The following is a 23,391-nucleotide window of genomic DNA, read 5'->3' as shown; positions in this document are numbered from 1 at the left end:
ACATGTGTTTATGGGACATCTATGCGAAAAAAGTAGGGCTGAAGATTAATTTCCTTGATGTTTCTTTGCTCAGAACGATACAGAATATTTTCGTAACTGTTAATGTGAAGAATGATTTACTGGTTAATTAGCGTTTCACAGAGAAGTACATAATCAATATTCCACATAACAGTTGGTTCAATAGCTTTCTCATCAAATAGTTAATGTAGACAGTTCATTAGTCACTGAAATTTGGGGTTCAGTTATTGCAGTTGCCTTACTCACTAAAAAGTATGTTCGAATTGCACAATCAACCGTAATTTTACCTTGCTACAACTTGTATTTACAGCTTTGTGTGACCTAATGGAATTTATTTATCATCCTCTTTGTTTTGGCGCTAACTATAGCGTGTTTCGGGGGAGAAAATATACCTTTGAGTTCAGTTACCTAATCTAAGTACTAGTAACATGATCACTATCAAAATTTAGTAAAATAACAGCTCAGACAACTTGTATAGTGTAATGTGTGACGTATGTTGAAAGATACTGCAGTCAGACCTACCACTTTCCAGAGATGCCGTTAGTCCAGAATTTTTATTCACGGCGATATTGCCCATGAGCACAAAGTTGCTCTGATAAATGAATTCCTTGCAGGCACCTACAGTATGGACTCATCGGCAAGATCTTCAGACCCGAATTGTGCACAGTACGCCTAAGACACTACGTACAGTTATTTAGCCACCATCCTGCTAGATCTTGTACAGCTTAAGAATGAGTCTTTCACTCTACAACGAAGTGTGCGCTCTTTGGAAACTTCTTGAGATATTGTGGCAGACTGGGAATCCAGTCCAGATCCTTGGTTTTCACGGGCAATTTTCTTGAAGACTGACCTATTCATACACGATATACGACCAGACTCACACCTTCCGTTCTGTCCGTACCTCTCTCCTATAATCCAATGTTCAAGGGAACTTTCCGCCAGTCGCCTCTGGAGTAGCACTCCTGGATGAAAGGATGGCGGCTATTTCCATTACGAAGCTTTCATTTTTCAGCGGAATGTGTGGAGTTGTGGATCTACATGGCATCAGATTTTGGTGCCTGATCGGGAATCAAACACAGAACTTTGCCTTTCGCTAGCAATACTCTTACTTCTTGAGCTATCCAGACACAACCCACCACCTGCCGTCATAGCCGACTCTGTCACTACTTCCCTCTTAGTTTTTACACGTCAGGGAAGAGGAAAGGTCGAATGTCGTACCTGGGTATCTCCGTCGGTAAGAACACAGCAGAAGTAAAGTCAGGTTCCAGGTTGGAACCTACAATATACTGAGAAATTGACTTATAAATGAGCTGGCCGCTGTGGCCGAGCGGTTCTAGGCGCTTCAGTCTGGAGCCGCGCTACCGCTACGGTCGCAGGTTCGAATCCTGCTTCGGGCATGGATGTGTGTGATGTCCTTAGGTTAGTTAGGATTAAGTAGCTCTAACTTCTAGGGGACTGGTGACCTCAGATGTTAAGTCCCATAGTGCTCAGAGCCATTTGAACCATTTTCAACTTATAAATAAAGGAACAAGTAATAGCATATGCAGAGCCATCTGTGGTTTACCTAAAATAACAATGTAGCTAAGTGACGCTAGCACCCGCCAATGGGAACCATCAGTCGTCGCTACCAACATGCAGGGTGATTCACGGAGATACGCAAATATTTTAATATGTTATTCTGCAAGTAAAACTACAGAAAAAAGCTCATATAAACATAGGTCCACAAATGGCAAGTTACGGAGTTATGGGTAATAAAAGATTTTGCCTGAAATTCAGCAACTTCGCTAATATGAAACCATGGCAAAACCGTACGAGGTTAAAATAAAGGACGATTTTCACTTATTTTGTTGTTGTTAGTCTCGTGAATCTAATAAAACATGTCCCAGACGTGTATATGCTGTAGTTTCCAGAACATCCAGAGGAGCAAAGATTGTTATTCAAGTACATTTGTTTACTTTCCATTACGAATGTAGAAACGTTTATTGGCAACCATTAGTAAGTTATTTCAGTCGTTTCCTAACCTTGAAACGAGTTAGTTTTCTGTATTGTTCAGTGAAAGGACATAATAACAAAAGTGTATTTAAGTGAAACGAAATTAAGAACAACGCTGTGAAACTGAAACGTGCAACAAAATCTGTTCATACACGTGCAGCTAAATGCAATGAACTCGGTGAAGACATTTTGGAACATTTATTGTGAATGTATTGTGAAACTGTATGTACACTGTGCAACTTCTCTAACAATGAGCTTTGTTTTTTCCGGTTTAACATGAATTCACATGTACTATGGTATTAATAAAAGCAGACTGGCATATTCATACAGCTTCAGTTAACGTTATTACCATCATTTTTCCAAAATTAAATTATCTACAACTTTTGCTAAAAACTTTGTGCAATTGCCTGGAACTTAAAAAACAAATTGGGCCAAGTAGCTAATAAATAAAAAAATTATGAAATTACGTCTTTACTTCTGTGGATGTTCTGGAAAACTACTGTAGATACAGGTCTGGGACACGTTTTATTACTTTCACCAGATCAATAACAAAAAAAAAAAAAAAATGGAATTCGTGCTTTACTTTAACCTCGTACAGTTTTTCGATGGCTTCGTATTAGCGGAGTTGCTAAATTCGAGGCAGACTCTTTTATTAGCCGTATCTCCGTAACTAAACATTTGCGGACCGATGTTTATACGAGCTGTTTTCTTTAGTTTTACTTGTAGAATAACATATTAAAATATTTGCATATCTTCGTGAATCACCCTGTATTAACCCTTTCAGACCCATTGGTTATAATTGTATACATTAAATTTTACTGTCTCTTAGTTGGAACAAAAATATTTTTCCCCAGTGGGAACGTCATGTACACATTTGTGAATGTTCAGTCTTTTTGTGATGTACAAGTGCTGCTGACTGTTGGGCTTCACTATAAAATATCAACGAGTCAGTGTAGCAGTGCGCATGACCGCCAGAATACACGGAAGTGGTTGGTTAGTTACATTCCACTGTATAAATAAATACTATTATTATTGTTATATTTATGGTAATTATTGAAGCATCAGTTTGTTTATTACAACAGTGAATATTTCAAAATAGTTATTTTAACCCATGAAACAAGCCAAGTGTACAAAGCATTTTTTGAAAATGGGTTCATACTTTTATATAAATCAAGCACCAAAAATCATAAAAAAATCACCTAAGAGCATTACAGCATAAATAAAATTTTCCTTCCTCCAAACACAATTCATATCTGAAAGGGTTAATTTATCAGCTTCCAGAGATGACTTTTATATAATGTATTCAAAAGTGATTACAAAGTTCTACAAATGTTAACATTGTAATTTTGTTTTATAAACTGTTTTTGCAATGAGAGAGATAAAGTTATTTAATGCGTGTTTGGTTTATAAAAGTGGGTTGGGAAAGCGTCCAGTGCACAATTTTACTAATGAATGTAGGTATCATCAATAACTTCGAAAAAACATTGGAGTTCTGTGGTGTGTGACTGACCTAAAAAACAGAGGTTATACAATAAATAGATTTCCAACTTATCGTGAGTGTCCAACAAGTAACTAAATGCGAATCTGAAGTTATTGTTTGGTCAAAAAAAATGGTCATAATTTGATAAAAAAGACTCCGACAAAGCAAAGTTGTCACTATAACCATTTTCCAAGGATTAACTGACTAAAGACCGTTTCCATTTTTGGAGATTCAGCGGTATGTGTGGTACATTAATTCATAAAAGAAAGAATCAAAAAATGTGAATTAAGTTGCAAAAGGTACTCGTTTTTTGTTACTTCTGTTTGTATATATAACTTTGTAATCTCCCTCTCTAGTGTTGGTCAAATGCAAAAGTAATAAATACTTATACTGAGGCTCAAAAGTCAATAGTTTACCAGTCATACATAAACTCAAGTTATTTTCAGCTTACCAGAATACTTTAAATCGTTCTAATTTAAACAGAGTGGAAGGAAGAAAAGCTGTGGTAAGGTAACTAAAGAAATGAAGGAGGAAGAGAGTTGGATGTACTTTGCTGCATCTACGGATGCTTTTAACACTCACTTCCAGTTACTGTGTGAAGAGTGTGCGAGTAAATGAGTATGCAGAACCTATCAGTATATAAAGAACATGTGTAATGTCTGTGGTCAACTTCGAGTTTACGGATAATGCTGCTGATTAGTAATTATACTACAAAGGTTCCCATTAGATATTTTTACACAATTGTTATTACATACTAACTGTAAATCATGAGTAATTTAGTATCTAAATGAGCAGATTCTGAAGAGGGAAGTGTTTTCTTGTGTCAAACTCATATTTATGGTATGTGCTAAGACATTTCCTCGTATATTTGTAGATCATGGGTATACTCGCGGACTATGTTGTCATGTTTAGCGAGTGTGTTAGAATTTCGCTAACCAGCGGACACGTGAATGACATATGATAAAAGCCACTATGAAGCAGGGGTAGTTACACATTTGCTCATCATGTTATAGTACTTGAAAGGTGCATTGTGTTTTTAAAATTTCTATTTGAGCCTTAACTGGTCAGTGTTCACTCTATTAGTGCTACAAAACCCCGCAGTCTCAACATCAGATAGGATTTATAGGTCAATTACAGCCATTAGGACTTGTATTCCTAAAGTGGTCTTAAATTAAGCTAATAATAAATTTTGCTTACATTCTGAGTGTTTTCCATGCAGACAACCAAAATTCCAAACAAAATTACATTTATGCAGATACTTAGCAACAGTTACTACTTATTTATTTAGCTACTGCTATAGTCAACCAAGCACAATTTTGTAAAGAAAAAGGAGGGGAGTTAGATATTGTGGTGTCACCGCCAGACACCACACTTGCTAGGTGGTAGCATTTAAATCGGCCGCGGTCCGTTAGTATACGTCGGACCCGCGTGTCGCCACTATCAGTAATTGCAGACCGAGCGCCGCCACACGGCAGGTCTAGAGAGACTTCCTAGCACTCGCCCCAGTTGTACAGCCGACTTTGCTAGCGATGGTTCACTGACAAATTACGTTCTCATTTGCCGAGACAATAGTTAGCATAGCCTTCAGCTACGTCATTTGCTACGACCTAGCAAGGCGCCATTATCATTTGCTATTTATCTTGTGATGCATGTACCGTCAGACCGATGTTCACCAATTATGGATTTAGGTTAAGTATTCCAGAAGCTACGTACTTTTTTTACTAGACTCAACTCCTTTAACTGTTCCAGACCTCACGCCAGCCTGCGTGAGCTTAAACGCGTGCCTTTCGGCTATCTCATAGTGGCTTGGCTGTCTTGCCAAGTCACAACAGATATTAAAAGTCCTGTTGGTCACATAGTTTTAACCTGGCAGGAAGTTTCTCATATTCCAAGTTTCAGCAGCTGTTCAGATCCCCATTCAACCATCCACATTTATGTTTCCCATGGTTCCCCAAAATAGCTTCAGGTAAGTTCCATGATAGTTTCTTTGGAAACAACATGGCCTATTTCCTTAGTCACACCTTCATGTTCAGTTCTTATACAGCTCTGCTATCATAGGTGAGGGTTATCACAGTTTGTTGCAGATGGCAGCTACAGCCTAATTGTCATGATATTGCAAAATTCGAGCACAGGAAAGTAATAGTGACGTTATTATTATAAAAAAAAAGCAAACACACTAACAGGGAGTGTGTGATTGGATAAGAATGCAACCATGCAGTTGCTGATGCCTCAGCCATACTGCATGTATTGGTATCAGCGAACTGACTATGTTGCTTCTTTCTAGGCTCTGCTATTCCAGAGTGTCAGTCACTGTTTTTAATCTGATCCAGGCATGAGTGCATCTGCATAATTATATACATACATCAAAGTGGATTTACATATGTGTGTGTGTGTGTGTGTGTGTGTGTGTGTGTGTGTGTTTGTGTGTGTGTTTTCCATGTCTCCTCCCAGAATGACGGAGCAGTTTCAACCAAATTTGGTAAACATACAACTTACATTCTGGGAAGAAGTGCAGTGGTTGGAAGAACAACCTACCTCCCATACGGGTTGGTGTGGGGAAAAATAGATTTACTAATAACTGACATCTAGGCTGCCCTATAAGACAGGCATGTTGTGCACATTGCATCGGAAAGCGTTCCAGGGACGCTATGTACCGATGGGCACAGCTGAGCAGAAAGAAGGGGAGAAGGAGATGGATAGTGAGAAGAGGGAGAATGAAGTGGATAGGGAAAGAGGGAGTAGGTGATAGACCAAGAGACGGAAGTAGGAGGGGATGGACAGAGAGAGAGGAAGAAGGAAGTGTGCAGAGAAAGGGGGAGGTGTAGGAACGAATTGGTATACAGAGAGAGGTATTGAGCAGATGGAAAAGGAAGAGGGAAGAAATGGACAGAGAGAGCTTGGAGGAGGAGATGGACCGTGGGGGATTGGAAGAGGAGATGGGCAGAGAGCGAGAGGAGGAGGAGATGGAAAAGGAAGAGGGGGTATGAGGGGATGGACAGAGAGATGACGAGGCAGAGATGTACAGAGAGAAAGGGGGAGGAGATGTACAGAGAGAAGGGGAGGAGGAGATGTACAGAGAGAGGGGGAGGAGGATATGGATAGAGTGAGGAAGAGGAGAGGATGTGTGCAATATATGTGCCACATGGGTACGTGGGCGAAGCAATGCGTAAAAGACTAGTAAGCTCATAAAGACAACAAATTGTATGAGATGTCCTGGACGCACCTGATTGCCGAAGACGCCGAGCGCACAGGCAGTGGACACCTCGTTGGCGCCGAACCAAAGGAAGGCGACGGTGGGTGGCACGGTGAGCACGAAGACCTGCGCGACAGCGGCGATCGACTGCGCCACCAGCAGCAGCCAGAAGCGGCCGGGCGCCACGGCCAACACCTTCAGCCACGTCGCCGCAGCGTTCAGAGCAGCACCCAGCAGAATGGACAGCCGCAGACCCTGCAAGCAGCTCTTATCGCTATTGCAACATAATCAGTACACCAGACAAAAAATAGGACACATCACGCTAATGCCCTCTTCCCGAATTCACAGCCCTCCAGAAAAGATCTCGGCTCAAAATATTCTTGATACCGAGAGCTGGCTGTAACTCGAATTAGAAAGTTCTGAGATATCTAGCGAGTCATGAAACGTATATCGGAAAGGCAGATTAGCCACCATAGGAGTGGCAGTGTTCAATACAGTTAACAAAAATATTGTCCCTATTGACGTAGAAGTTGAGTGTTACAGTGAAGTTATCAGGTCACGTATAACAGGCCTAGATAAAACTAACTTAATTGTTGGATGTTTTTAGCAGCCACCCTATTCCACCGCGACAGTTATAGAGTCATTCAAAATGAAGCATACTGTCGGAAGCTTGTAGATACCCAGATCATGCAGTAATAGTCGGAGGCGACTTTAATTTAGACAGGGACGTCTATGGACTCCTTGCGTGGGGTACAGACAGCCAGTCTTGCGAAATACTTTTGAACACGTCTTCAGAAAACTGCCATGAGCAGCTAGTTCGGCAGCTCATGCCCAATGAAAATATCTTAAATCTTGTAGCTACACAGGCTGGACGTTATCGACGGCGTCAGTGCAGTGATGGGGATTAGTGATCATGATATCATACCGACTACGGTTACGAATGTTAATAAGTCAGTCAAGGAGGCTAGGAGAGTATTTCTGCTAGCAAGAGTAGATAACCAGTTGTTAGCATCTCGCTTAAACAATGAACTGATATCACTTAACTCCAGTAACAGGGACGTAGGGAAATTATGGACAAAGTTTAAACAGACTGTAAATCGTGCTCTCGCGAACTACGTGCCTGGTAAGTGGATTAAGGGCGGAAAAGACCAACCATGGGTTAACAACGAAATTCGGAAAATGCTGAGGAGACAGAGGCTGTTGTACTCTCAGTTCAAAAGAGAAAGCGCAGAGATTCGTGCACCTGTGAAAAGATCTATGCGAGAAACATACAACTGCCACCACCACATCTTAGCAAAAAGTCTGGCTGATAACACGAGAAAATAATTCTGGTCCTATGTAAAATCGCTAAGCGGGTCTAAGGCTTCGACCCAGTCACTCGTTGACCCGCCTCGGGTGGCAGTTGAAGGTAGCAAAAGGAAAGCCGAAGTTTAACACCACACCGGTGTTACTTATGTTTTAATGTTTGACCTTTTGAAGACTACTATGTGTTATATTTTACTGTATGACTTGAGCAACTCAGCTCTTAAATCACTACATCTTTGACGATATGTTCTTCATGTAATTACCTCACCTTCTGACGAAGTCACCCTTAGAGGCCGGCCGAAGTGGCCGTGCGGTTATAGGCGCTGCAGTCTGGAACCGCGAGACCGCTACGGTGGCAGGTTCGAATCCTGCCTCGGGCATGGATGTGTGTGATGTCCTTAGGTTAGTTAGGTTTAACTAGTTCTAAGTTCTAGGGGACTAATGACCTCAGAAGTTGAGTCCCATAGTGCTCAGAGCCATTTGAACCATTTCACCCTTAGAGGTGACGAAACCTGGTCAAGGTATATAGAAAACCTATGCAACCGGTTGGCTGATTTTTACATATTTTAAAAAAAAGTTTAAAATTTCACTTTTGATAAATCGTTTACGCATGATAATCGTACAAACATACCGTCATTTGACCATCGGACAAACTCCCGTATAGTATTAAGCATCTCTGGCATGAAGAAACAACTGAAACAGTTGAAAACAAATTAGTCGGCAGATCCGGATGAAATACCAGCTCGGTTTCACAAAGATTACTCTATGGCATCGTCCCCTTAATTAGCTTGCACTTTTCGCGAATATCTCGCCCAACGCTAAGTCCCAAGCAGCTAGAAAAAAGAGCAGGTGACTGCTGTACATAAGAAAGGTAAAAGAATGGACCCGTGTATTTACAAACAATACCTTAACATCGATTTGCTGCAAAATTCTTGAACATGTTGTCAGTTCAAATGTGATAAATTTTCTCGAGATCGAGAAACTTATGTCCCCAAATCAGCACAGTTTTACAAAGCATCCCTTGTGTGAAACTCAGCTTGACCCTTTCTCACAAGATATACTGCCAAGGCCAAGGCCAACAGACAGGTTCCTTATTCCTAGGTTTCCGGAAAGTGTTTGATACGCTGCCCCGTTGCAGGCTGTTAAAGAAGGTACGAGCATGTGGACTAGGTCCACAGATATGTCTGTGGCTCGAAGACTTCTTAAGTTACAGCACCCAGTATGTTGCACTCGACGACGAGTGCTCATCAGAGACGAGGGCATCATCAGGAGTGCCCCCCCGGTAAGTGTGACTGGACAGCTATTATTTTCTGTATACATAAATGATCTGCTGGTCTGACTGGACAGCAATCTGCAGTTGTGTGCTGATGATGGTGTGGTGTGCGAGGATGTGTCGAAACTGAGTGAATGTACTGACGTTGAACTACATTCGTGTTTCACTTAGTGGAAATTATCGGCGGATGTTCTTAGGATTCAGTTGAAGTAGGTGTATTAACTGTTAGCGGGATAGATATACCAGTCCAATGACCGACTTTCGGATTATTTCTGAAAGCAGGTAGATATAAGGCTTTAATTATTGACATGGGAGTTGTGAGAAGTCTAATTCTGTCCTACGGGCCATTGCGAGGCTGGTGGCCTTTATTGAGGCTTATTTTACATGTATGGCAGTGCAGCGAATTCATCCGCGTCCGCTAATCCTATCAAATCTATGAATCAGTACGTCGCGTAACTCGTCCCTCGCTCCGCCTTTCACCGAGAGTGCGTGGATTCTGTCCGCGACCTTGATGTGACTTCGTGCAGCGCCACGGATGCTCCGTGGCACAGACAAAAGGAGCGTTTCAACTTCAACTGAGTAAGTACGGCTGGCATCCATTTCTGACCTCTAGCACTGCACAGAAATGGAGAATAATTCAAATGGTTCAAATGGCTCTGAGCACTATAGTACTTAAAAGCTGAGGTCATCAGTCCCCTAGAACTTAGAACCACTTAAACCTAACTAACCTAAGGACATCACATACATCCATGCCCGAGGCAGGATTCGAACCTGCGACCGTAGCGGTCGCGCGGTTCCAGACTGAAGCGCCTAGAACCGCTCGGCCACTCCGGTCGGACGGAGAATAATTGGTACAATAAATTTCGCAGTACCACACAGTACTCCTGTATCTGCAACAAAATAAAATTCTAATATCCCTTTTCTCAGCAGTATGCATACAGTTTCGGAGAGAGGTGGTGACATTATTTCTGTAGCAGATAGTTCCGCTTACAGATGCTGCGACTTCAAGGGTCGCAAAAAACTCGACACATGGGGATGGCCCTTGGCCTGCTGCAGGAGAAAAATACCAGGCCAGTTGGATGAATCAACAGTCTGTATCTCGTCTTTGAAGCTTTTGTTGCACCAATTCACCAATACACCTGTTACCTCAATTTTCCGTCCTTGGAATTTGATTTGTAGCTTTTTTATCGTATGTTTTCGTTTAAGACGATTCTGGTTTTGTTCATCGATATAGTTTCGAGCTTTCATTACTCGCTGTCGCAATGTTCAATCCCTACTGTGTTTTCGGCTATCGAGTTAGCGTCGATCTTGGTATCCGCACGCTAAGTGCCGTATTTCGCAGCATGATCTGCCTACATTGTGTGAAGCCACGACGCAAAAGTAACAACCACAGAAAATACTTTAGCTGCATATCCACGCTAGAGTTCTGGAAAAACGTACCTACTTACGCCACTATCCGCTCTCTAATACTCTTTGCTGTGGACGTCGAATGATGCGGAGTAGTCTATATCCGTTGGGATATCTTTCCGTATACTATCATGCAACATCATTACCGCGTGAAAGCGGCGTATCGATAATTTTATTGTTTATGTTCTGTACAGCTTACAATTATAACGAGATCAAATGACGATGGGAAGCTGCAACGCATATCAGGAATGCTATTACTAGGCGCAGTCCGTGTATCCATCGTACACTGATGGACAGCAGGATACATAACTAAGCTACCAAGCACAGTACGAAAACAGACTGACGCATGGTTTTCAAACTTCGAAGCTCCACAGCACCCAAATTATGATTTCTGGACAAATATTTTCTCTTGAAAAATGACCTGTCGGTCGTCCAGCACAGCATTCTAAATGTTGCCTATGTTTTTCTGACATCCCATTGTATTACCAGAAGTTAAGCAACCTTATATACTATATTTACGAGAGTGGTTATAAAAGTCCACTGCAGGAAAAGGGTAATCTAGGAAATTCAAAAACATACAAAATTATTAATTCTCTAGTAGGAGCAGATATTACTTTTCCACGTGGTCACCATGGTTGTCAAGCATTTGTTCCATCGGTAAGCCAATCTATCGGAACAGTTATAAAAGAAACCATGGTTCAGGTTTAGGGGCGCTTAACAGCGGCCTCCTGTACACTGGCGTCGATTTTTAGATTGGTGAACGACCAGATGCTTCTTTAACGGTCCGAAGTGATGAAAATTGATTGGTGTGAGATCCGTTCTGTATGGATAGAGTTCTAATAGAGTCCATCGGTAACGCTGAACAATGTCACGCGTAACCGAGTCCGTATGAGGTTGTGTGTTGTGCATCAAAACGACAACTTTCGAAAGCAATGCTGGTTGTTTGCACCGAATCGCTTTCTACAACCGTGCAACATGGTACACTGACTAGCAGCATTCTCGGTTTCTTCATGGATGAAGAAATCACCCAGCATTACATCCAACGTGTCCAAAAGACCGGATCCTTAACTTTCTTCGGGGCTAATGTTGTTTTGATCTCCTAATTTGGGGTTGGGAGCGGGGAGCGGGAGGAGATGCATGCCATTAGCGATTTCTGAGTCTCAGGTGTACGCATGGAGCACCCACGTTTTGTTTATTGTGACGATACTTTGCAGTAATCGATCACCCACCCGGGTGTTACCGCATTAAGTCCTGGTACAAGAACCCTATCCGCTTGGTTTTATTCCCTTACAAGGGACCCAACCCCACTCATAGCAGAATGTATCTACTTCCAGACGACATCACTGGCCTTGTGTATTTTGTTTGTGTCCACGAATAAAATTCAGAGGAGTGAATGTCATCACTTTCATTTACCTTACTCGATGTACGTAGCGCACGTCAGGAGGGATTAATCTTATGTGTTCCATACTGAATTGGTGTTTGGTGTGACATCTCGTCGCAATGATGGGAGCACATTGTGATGTCAGTAATAAATAATACAATCATTGTAAAGACGGTATGTGAATCATGGGCATATATGTGTGTGAGTGATTCAGTATGTGTCGAAGGCTGGCTGCCGTGGCACAAATAAAAGGAAACATAAGGAAATACACACATGATCTACATGTTTAGATCGTGTTACAGCACTCCTCTTGTGAAGATTGGTGCGCACCGTGCTGTATTGTTGAGACTCATTGCCGACAGTTCTTTGTCGTGGACTCTTTATAGCAGACTTCTTCACCGTGCCACGCAATGAATAGTGTTCACATGTAGGTTCGATTCAAGGAAAGCAGAAAGCTGAAATGTGACTCATCTATTGTGCTGCTAAAAGAAAGTAATGTACGTAACAGAAACAAAGTTGCTGAAGTATTTTTTGGGAGAACGTTTGACTTCAAGCATAAAAAATTAAAACAGCACATATTTTGGATTCGCACGTTTTTCCACTAAGCAACTGTTCTCAAACGATGGCAGGGAAATTATTTATTAAAAATACTTGATCACTTCAAACTGTAAGTCTCACATCAAAGCTTGATGATGAGGTGTTTATCATTTCGCCATCGGTTATATTTATTACTATACTTGAAAGCATAGTATCCACGTGGCATGTTTCAGTATTCAACCACTGAGCATTTGTTGGCGAGAAATTTCTTTCTTTTAGAAATCCATAAGAAGGACCGAATGTAATAACTCGAATTAGAGGTGAAATTAATGACTGTGAAAAGGTTGTTTAATTCGGGTAATTATTGGCTACACCCTCGTGGAACCAACTATCCTTCCACAAAGCCCCACAGGTGAGATATACACTGGAGCACCAAAGAAACTAGTATAGGCATGAGCATTCAAATACAGAGATAAGTAAACAGGCAGAATACGGCGATGCGGTCAGCAACGCCTATAAGTGTCTGGCGCAGTTGCTAGATCGCTTACTGCTGCTACAGTGGTAGGCTAACAAGATTTAAGTGAGTTTGAACGTGGTGTTATAGTCGGCGCACGAGCGATGGGACACAGCATCTCCGAGGTAGCGATGAAGTGGGGATTTTCACTTAGGACCACTTCACAAGTGTACCGTGAATATCAGGAATCTGGTAAAACATCAAGTCTCCGACATCGCCGGGGCCGGAAAAAGATCCTGCAAGAACGAGACTAACGACGACTGAAGAGAATCGTTCAGCGTGACAGAATTGCTGTAGATTTCAATTCTGAGCCATCAACAAGTGTCAGCGTGCGAACCATTCAACGAAACATCATCGATACGCTCGTGTACCCTTGGTGATTGCGTGACACAAAGCTTTACGCTTCGCCTGGGCCCGTCAACACCGACATTGGATGTTGATGACTGGAAACATGTTGCCAGGTCGGACGAGTCTCGTTTCAAATTGTATCGTGCGGATGGTCGTGTACGGGAATGGAGACAACCTCATGAATCCCTTGGACCCTGCATGTCAGCAGGGGACTGTTCAAACTGGTGGAGGCTCTATAATGATGTGGAGTGTGTGCAGTTTGAGTGATATGGGACCCCTAATACGCCTAGATACAACTCTGACAGGTAAAACGTACGTAAGCATTCTGTCTGATCACCTGCATCCATTCATGTCCACTGTGCATTCCGACGGTCTTGGTCAATTCCAGCAGGACAACGTGATATCCAACACGTCCAAAATTGCTACAGACTGGCTCCAGGAACGCTCTTCTGAGTTTAAACACATCCGCTGGCCACCAAACTCCCCAGATATGAATATTATTGAGCATGTCTGGGATGCCTTGCCACGTGCTGTTCAGAAGAGATCTCCATCGCCTCGTACACGTAGGGATTTATGGACCGACCTGCAGGATTCATGGTGTCAGTTCCCTCCAGCACTACTTCAGACATTAGTCGAGTCCATGCCACGTTGTGTTGCGGCACTCAGCGTGCTCGCTGGGGCCCTACACGATAACAGGGTGATGTTAAAATGGTTCAAATGGCTCTGAGCACTATGGGACTTAACTTCTGAGGTCATCAGTCCCCTAGAACTTAGAACTACTTAAACCTAACTAACCTAAGGACATCACACACATCCATGCCCGAGGCAGGATTCGAACCTGCGACCTTAGCGGTCACGCGGTTCCAAACTGAAGCGCCTAGAACCGCACGGCCACACCGGCCGGCAACAGGGTAATGTACCAGTTTCTGTGGCTCTTCGGTGTGTGTGTACTTCCTGTCGATGGACCTGCGTCCCCTGCTGGAAGACGTATCTTTGGTGGTACTAAGGGTAATGTAATTACCACATGATTATGCCCCAGCCCACAACCGTCTTGAGTGAGGAGGCTAAAACACTAGTGCAGACAGAACATTCGCCGGCCGGGGTGGCCAAGCGGTTCTAGGCGCTACAGTCTGGAACCGCAAGACCGCTGCGGTCGCTGGTTCGAATCCTGCCTCAGGCATGGATGTGTGTGATGTCCTTAGGTTAGTTAGGTTTAAGTAGTTCTAAGTTCTAGGGGACTGATGACCTCAGAAGTTGAGAGGTGGCATGAGCCCCCTCTCATATTTCTATCTTACGATTTTCGTCTCTAATTGCATGCGGTGAAAAGTTGCTATTCCTTCACACGCGGACTTCCCACGCAACGTCTCTCGTCACCCAGGTGGTCCGGTGACAGGCGGGCTCTGCGGATCTCGAGAGGGTTAAGCCGACGAGTGTGAGGGAGTCGAGTGAATGCTTTCCAGACGTCGACATTGTCAAGAGACACGCCAGCAGGGGCCTGAAGTAGCGGCTGGGGTAGAGGTTCCGTTACTTCGCAGAAACTTATTGAAAACACTTTCTGGCGGGCTACCAGCGAGCTGTGGGAATGACTTGTGTACCCAGGCAGTTGTGGCAGGAAAATTCCCGCGCTTTCTGCAAAATAGTAACTGTGATTGGCTTGCTCAGGGCATAGCTCCGTGACGTAGCAAAATCAGCGCAGAAATTGGAGCCAAGAATCTCTATTGGTGGAATAGTAGTGCTCCGGCAATGGAGTGGAATTTTCCACCGGTTTTAGAGTTGCTGATTGGAACGTTTAACCACGGACACTGTCGTGGGGGCGGGAATGTTCTGTGTTCGGCCTGTACGGGTGCTCAGGGGTAGTCGAGTCACGCCTTTCGGTCGAGGACGTCGAAGCAACCAGCCATCGCCTCCGGTACGCCAGATCGTGTTCTGGCAGTTAAGAAGACAGTTTGGTAATGTATGTCCGCAGCACCGGCAGATAGGGATTTTCCTAGGTGATAATCAGAGCTCAGCAGAGCGCGCCTGTTCGTCTTTTTCTAACTTTGTTCTGTCTTGAGTAGCAGCAATTAATGTTGGGTTAGCTGTGTGTCTCTCTTAAGATTTGAGTGGCAAGGAATTGGCTCCACATACCACTTCGTCATAAACCTCACAATCTAGTTTAGGGACAACTTCACCTTCACAGCGTTTGTTTGAGTATCCAATTTGAGCCAATTCGATATATTATAAATGTTTCATGTGTTTTTGTTTATTATTTTGTGTTTAGTCTTAATAAATCATAATGTTATTTTGGACATAACTTTCATTCTGTTAATCGGTAGAGCAACCCATCATTTCTCACTACGTTAATGAAACCTTCCTTTATTCAACTTATTTATCAAATTTAATTATTGCAGGTGCCAAACTCTTTTCTACTCCACTTGCAGGGTTGATTACAGTCAGTTCGCGTATATTTTTTAATCCATGTGCAACAGCAATAGTCGGAGTTAGAATAGGGGGGGGGGGGCTTAGAGCATCATTTACATATGTAGATTCTAGAATTTAGTGTTAAATACACTGCTTGCCCCGGCACCTCGCAAAGTTAAGTCCCATAGTGCTCAGAGCCATTTGAACCATTTGAACAGAACATTCCCACTTTAGTGGTGTGTTCTCATGTGTTCTTTCAGTCACTGAAACCTGCACTGTAAAAGACCTTTAATCTCCACCTACAAGTGGGGGTTTCTCCCTTGGAACACATTTTCGGTCACTTGTCCATATGAGTTATCATGGCTTAAATTCAAATCCATTGTACTGAGGCAACTGAGTCGTTTATATCAAATAAATTTATAAAGGTGGTAGTGATCCCCCACAGAACACAAAATAGGTCTCAACATTTTCAGAAGCAACGAAAAAAGCATGCCAAATTTAAAAGAACACAAAATATCCAAGACTGGCGATGTTTTATTGAAGCTCGAAACTTAGAGCAGACTTCAATGCGAGATGCTTCCACTCTGAAACGCTGTTTCGAAATCTGAAAGAAAATCAAAAGAGCTTCTTGTCGTATGTAAAAATAGTCCACCGGCAAGACACAATCAGTGCGCGATACCAATTGTAATGTTACCAGTGACAGCGTCACTAAAGCGGAGTTATTAAACAGTTTTCCGAAATTCCTTCAGCAAATAAGTTGAAGAAAATATTCCAGAATTTTTTAATTCTTATTCTCTCAGGGATAGTTTCGTGCCGTTTGTCCCTATTTAGTAAAGTCACCTTGCATATTTCCTACAGCCACAGGGTGTCTCTCCGAAGAGTTGTCAGGCGCATTTTTTCTGGTAGTCCGTAGATATCTGCAATTTCATTTTTGCAATGTATAACAGGAGTCAGACCAAACAATTACTGCTCATCATGTGTTTAATGAGATGCCCTGTGTAGACGGTTTGTTGGTTAGTTTCCCATTACAAACAAAATGATTATTAAAGCGGGGTTTTACGTTCACATTTGATAGAGCGGTCCAAAATCAGTCTATTGCGATATTCGTTTTATCGATATGTATCAACAGAGACACTAAAACTCGAAGAATAACCAGGACTCCGGCAGTGGCTACTCAGCGCTGTTGCATGGCGGTAGCAGTTAGGGCTGACAATGGCGGTGCTGTCGCTAGAAGATTGTGACCTACACGAACACACGTAAATTTGCAGATGATGTTTGTAAAGTAAATCACATCCAGTTCATACAAGTGAGAGACGAAGACAGGCCGATTGTGACCGAACCAGTATGAACAGTCATAACTGCAACTGCTATTGAAAGTCAAGTCAGTATTGTCTAGATCTGGATTCAGTAACCACTCCGTAACTGCGCATCCAAGTAAAGTGTAACAATTTTCTATAAGTCTTGTCTAGAAACATATGCATAGTGTTTTAGTAAGAATTAAAGCCACATAAAATCTACATCTACATCTACATCCATACTCCGCAAGCCACCTGACGGTGTGTGGCCGAGGGTACCTTGAGTACCTCTATCGGTTCTCCCTTCTATTCCAGTCTCGTATGGTTCGTGGAAAGAAGGATTGTCGGTATGCTTCTGTGTGGGCTCTAATCTCTCTGATTTTATCCTCATGGTCTCTTCGCGAGATATACTTAGGAGGGAGCGATATACTGCTTGACTCTACGGTGAAGGTATGTTCTCGAAACTTTGACAAAAGCCCGTACCGAGCTACTGAGCGTCTCTCCTGCAGAGTCTTCCACTGGAGTTTATCTACCATCTCCGTAACGCTTTCGCGATTACTAAATGATCCTGTAACGAAGCGCGCTGCTCTCCGTTGAATCTTCTCTATATCTCCTATCAACCCTATCTGGTACGGATCCCACACTGCTGAGCAGTATTCAAGCAGTGGGCGAACAAGTGTACTGTAACCCACTTCCTTTGTTTTCGGATTGCATTTCCTTAGGATTCTTCCAATGAATCTCAGTCTGGCATCTGCTTTACCGACGATCAACATTATATGATCATTCCATTTTAAATCACTCCTAATGCGTACTCCCAGATAATTTATGGTATTAACTGCTTCCAGTTGCTGACCTGCTATTTTGTAGCTAAATGATAAAGGATCCATCTTTCGGTGTATTCGCAGCACATTACACTTGTCTACATTGAGATTCGATTGCCATTCCCTGCACCATGCGTCAATTCGCTGCAGGTCCTCCTGCATTTCAGTACAATTTTCCATTGTTACAACCTCTCGATACACCACAGCATCATCTGCAAAAAGCTTCAGTGAACTTCCGATGTCATCCACAAGGTCATTTATGTATATTGTGAATAGCAACGGTCCTATGACACTCCCCTGCGGCACACCTGAAATCACTCTTACTTCGGAAGACTTCTCTCCATTGAGAATGACATGTTGCGTCCTGTTATCTAGGAACTCCTCAATCCAATCACACAATTGGTCTGATAGTCCATATGCTCTTACTTTGTTCATTAAACGACTGTGGGGAACTGTATCGAACGCCTTGCGGAAGTCAAGAAACATGGCATCTACCTGTGAACCCGTGTCTATGGCCCTCTGAGTCTCGTGGACGAATAGCGCGAGCTGGGATTCACATGACCGTCTTTTTCGAAACCCATGCTGATTCCTACAGAGTAGATTTCTAGTCTCCAGAAAAGTCATTATACTCGAACACAATACGTGTTCCAAAATTCTACAACTGATCGACGTTAGAGATATAGGTCTATAGTTCTGCACATCTGCTCGACGTCCCTTCTTGAAAACGGGGATGACCTGTGCCCTTTTCCAATCCTTTGGAACGCTACGCTCTTCTAGAGACCTACGGTACACCGCTGCAAGAAGGGGGGCAAGTTCCTTCGCGTACTCTGTGTAAAATTGAACTGGTATCCCATCAGGTCCAGAGGCCTTTCCTCTTTTGAGCGATTTTAATTGTTTCTCTATCCCTCTGTCGTCTATTTCGATATCTACCATTTTGTCATCTGTGCGACAATCTAGAGAAGGAACTACAGTGCAGTCTTCCTCTGTGAAACAACTTTGGAAAAAGACATTTAGTTTTTCGGCCTTTAGTCTGTCATCCTCTGTTTCAGTACCATTTTGGTCACAGAGTGTCTGGACATTTTGTTTTGATCCACCTACCGCTTTGACATAAGACCAAAATTTCTTAGGATTTTCTGCCATGTCAGTACATAGAACTTTACTTTCGAATTCATTGAACGCCTCTCGCATAGCCCTCCTCACACTACATTTCGCTTCGCGTAATTTTTGTTCGTCTGCAAGGCTTTGGCTATGTTTATGTTTGCTGTGAAGTTCCCTTTGCTTCCGCAGCAGTTTTCTAACTCGGTTGTTGTACCACGGTGGCTCTTTCCCATCTCTTACGATCTTTCTTGGCACATACTCATCTAACGCATTATGTACGACGGTTTTGAACTTTGTCCACTGATCCTCAACACTATCTGTACTTGAGACAAAACTTTTGTGTTGAGCCAACAGGTACTCTGAAATCTGCTTTTTGTCACTTTTTCTAAACAGAAAAATCTTCCTACCCTTTTTAATATTCCTATTTACGGCTGAAATCATCGATGCCGTAACCGCTTTATGATCGCTGATTCCCTGTTCTGCGTTAACTTTTTCAAATAGTTCGGGTCTGTTTGTAACCAGAAGGTCTAATATGTTATCGCCACGAGTCGGTTCTCTGTTTAACTGCTCAAGGTAGTTTTCAGATAAAGCACTTAAAAAAATTTCACTGGATTCTTTGTCCCTGCCACCCGTTATGAACGTCTGAGTCTCCCAGTCTATATCCGGCAAATTAAAATCTCCACCCAGAACTATAACATGGTGGGGAAATCTACTCGAAAAATTTTCCAAATTATCCTTCAGGTGCTCAGCCACAACAGCTGCTGAGCCAGGGGGCCTATAGAGACATCCAATTACCATGTCTGAGCCTGCTTTAACCGTGACCTTCACCCAAATCATTTCACATTTCGGATCTCCGTCAATTCCCTTCGATACTATTGCACTTCTTATAGCTATAAACACGCCTCCCCCTTCACTGTCCAGCCTGTCTCTGCGGTATATATTCCAATCTGAGTTTAGGATTTCATTACTATTTACGTCTGGTTTCAGCCAACTTTCTGTGCCTAGTACTATATGAGCGTTGTGACCGTTTATTAATGAGAGCAGTTCTGGGACCTTTCTGTAGACGCTACTGCAGTTTACTATTAGCACATTAATATTGTTATTCCCTGTTGCATTTTGCCTACTCCTACCTTGCTGCGTCTCAGGAGGCGTCTTGTCGGGCCTAGGGAGGGGATTCTCTAACCTAAATGCAATGTCATTGCATCCCTGCTTTATTTACATAGTAATCTGTCACTAAGTGAACATTATTAACACATGTAAAATCTACTGCAAGAACGAACAAAAACTGTCAACTACAAGTTCCACTAATGGAAGCTAAGACGTACTCATAGGATCCTAACGTACAGTTAGTCTATCACCGCGATTTCCGAACAATTGGTTTAACGTCACTGACTTTACGCGACTTGGTGTTGTTCTATAGAAATAGTCAGCCGAAACTGTTTTCAGAGAATGTCTATCCGGGTGGACGTCAAGCACGTGGTGTTGTAGAGCCCTTGTGGTTGAGTAGTCCGCGCGACAACAAGCCACAGCAAAACTGTGTCCCTACCACGTGCCCCATGTTCCCGCGCGATGGGCGGCGTAGTGCAGAGCTCCGACGGACAGTGTAAGGGGCAGTCCCGATAGCTTGAAGTGATAAGGCATTTGCTTAAGGATGAATATGACGGAATTACCTCTCTTGAATCTTGTTCAAATGGCTCTGAGCACTATGGGACTTAACATCTGAGGTCATCAGTCCCCTAGAACTCAGAACTACTTAAACCTAACTAACCTAAGGACAACACACCCATCCATGCCCGAGGCAGGATTAGAACCTGCGACCGTAGCGGTTGCGCGGTTCCGGACTGAAGCGCCTAAAACCGCTCGGCCACTCCTGCCGGCCTTGAATCTTGTATTCAGGACTCTGTGGTGTAAACACTTGTGGATACGAACGACAGTTTACGTATCTACCGACGAGAAACAGATGTAGGAGGTAATACCTATCCATATTTTGAGGCAGAAGCTCGTAAAGTTTTGAAAAAATACCGTCTCTGTGGGGTGGGTCTCGAGATTTGGTACGCAATAGCGCTATGTAGAAATAATGAGAACCTTGTGTTATTAAAATAGCAAAATTTGCGATAATGTGACTATCGCTGGGATCAAACGGGGAAACTGGGACGTAATCCCAATAGGTGGAAATGACAAGACGCTCGTGTGAGCACTGAAATCGTGTAAATTACAGATAATAGCAAAAATTAGTGAACAATGAAAAAACGTCAGTGTTGAGACACAAACCCAGGACATCCCAGGCGCGAACCCTAATAGACAGAAGTAATGACATGCCTATGTAAGTGTCCAAACAGCAAATTAGTAACGAGAGGAAATTGAAAAAGATCCTGTATCAGGTCACAATATCATGATCTTCCAGACGCAAATCGCTATATGAGGAGGGAGGGAGGTTTTCGACCACCATTTTTACTTAGGAGAAGTGAACTAGACTACGCCGGGAGAGGGCAAACAGTAGTGAAAACAAATCAAGTCGGCGTCAATTTGTCTTATCAGTGAGGTCACAAATAAAAATAGGTAAAGTGAAATACTGACAACCATACAACGTCAGCCCATTTCATCGGTCAACAACTACATTTCTAAAACTGTCATCAATAATCTGCTCTGGGAGCCACATTTGTTTACTGCAGAGCTGTAATATATATGATCCCTCACAAAACATGGACCTACCCGAGGTGGGATGGCTTGTGTACCTCAATGATACAGATAGCCTACCGGAAGTGCCACGACATAGGAAGGGTTTTTGTGGAGAGGTCATAATATCATGTGGTTCCAAAAGAGAGATTCAGTCCTCACAGTAGTGCTAGGGGTAGCAGCCTGAATGACTGATCTAGCCTTGTCACATTAGCCAACATGGCCTTGTTATGCCAGCCGCGGTGGCCGAGGCGCAACAATCCGGAACCGCGCGACTGCTCCGGTCGCATGGATGGTGTGATGTCCTTAAGTTAGTTAGGATTAAGTAGTTCTAAGTTCTAGGGGACTGATGACCTCAGATGTTAAGTCCCATAGTGCTCAGAGCCATTTGCTATGCTCGTTCTGCGAATGACTGAAAGCAAGAGAAAGCTGAAATCGTTATGTTTACTGAGAAGATGTATTTCTACTGTATGGTTTAATGATGACGGTATTCTGTTGGGTAAAATATTCGTAAGTGAAAATTACCCTCCAATCGGACCTCCGGGTAACAACTTCAAGACTATATTCTCATCAGGAAAAACAAAACTGACGTTCAGCAGATGGGAGTGTGGATAACGTTAGATCCCGTTATCAGGTAGGTAGGTTAGAGAATGAAATGATTCACGTCGCTAAGAGAGTCGAAAATTTGTGATCCAGAAGTTGTATTGAGTAGTAGGAAAAGGAAGAAGAGTAAAAATAGAAGCAGGACATGTGTACGAGGAAAGAAATAAAAGGAGAAGCCGCTTTGCAGAATTTTGCACAGAGCATAATTTAAGAACTGATAAGTCTTGCTTTAACAACAATGAAAGAAGATTGCACATGTAGAAGAAACCTGGAGACAATGGAATATTTCAGATACATTATACAACGATATCACAAGATTTTCGAAACCAGGTTTTAAACTGCAAAATCTTTGCAGGGGCAGATGTGGACTCTGACTATAAGTTACTGGTTATGAACTATGAATTAAAACTAAAGAAATGTAGGAAGTTAAGTAGATGGGTTCTGAATGAAACCATATAACCAGTAGTTATCAGAGTTTTGAAAGCGGCATTAGGTAACGATTTTCTGAGAAAAATAGAATACGGACTGATAGTTTTGAGATATGAAGTAGTAAAGATAGTAGAAGACCAAAGAGGCAAAAAGACAAGGCCAAATAGGAATCCGTGCAAACACAAGAGATATCGAATTGACGAAAGGAGAAAATATAACAGTACAGTAAATGAAGCAAGCAAAGGCGAATACAGACAGTTGTGAATATTACCACACAATCAGTTTACTAAGTCATTGTTGCAAAATGCTGACACGAATTACTCGCAGAAGAATGGAAAAACTGTTAGAAGCGTACCTCTGGAAAATCAATGTCGGTTCCGGAGAAATTCAGGAACACTCGAGACAATACTAACCCTACGAGTTATCTTAGATCATACACTGAAGAAAGGCAAACATATAAACTCACCGAAATTCTCCTTGTATCAGGGATAAAATGCAGGAAGTGAAATATTATCTACATTTTGTAGAGAAACCAGACCGCTTCTTATAAGAGTCGACTGTCTTGAAAGAGTAACAGCAGTTGAGAAGGAAGTGAGATAGGGTTGTAGTCTATCCCCGATG

The 23,391-nt window shown here is 42.6% G+C and overlaps 1 protein-coding gene across 3 annotated transcripts in view; it reads right to left on the bottom strand.

Moving 5' to 3' along the window:
- Positions 1-23,391, bottom strand: part of LOC126469533 (uncharacterized MFS-type transporter C09D4.1-like) — a 185,211-nt gene that overhangs the window by 145,269 nt on the left and 16,551 nt on the right. For all 3 annotated transcript variants that reach the window (XM_050096651.1, XM_050096653.1, XM_050096652.1), the window contains exon 2: positions 6,714-6,938. In XM_050096651.1, the coding sequence (XP_049952608.1) occupies positions 6,714-6,938 (225 nt within the window). The remainder of the gene's footprint in view (positions 1-6,713; positions 6,939-23,391) is intronic.

This window comes from Schistocerca serialis, chromosome 3, assembly GCF_023864345.2.
Source record: "Schistocerca serialis cubense isolate TAMUIC-IGC-003099 chromosome 3, iqSchSeri2.2, whole genome shotgun sequence".
Taxonomy (NCBI): domain Eukaryota; kingdom Metazoa; phylum Arthropoda; class Insecta; order Orthoptera; family Acrididae; genus Schistocerca; species Schistocerca serialis.
The sequence above is the reverse complement of the archived record's forward strand: the minus strand, read 5'-3'. Positions and strand labels throughout refer to the sequence as shown.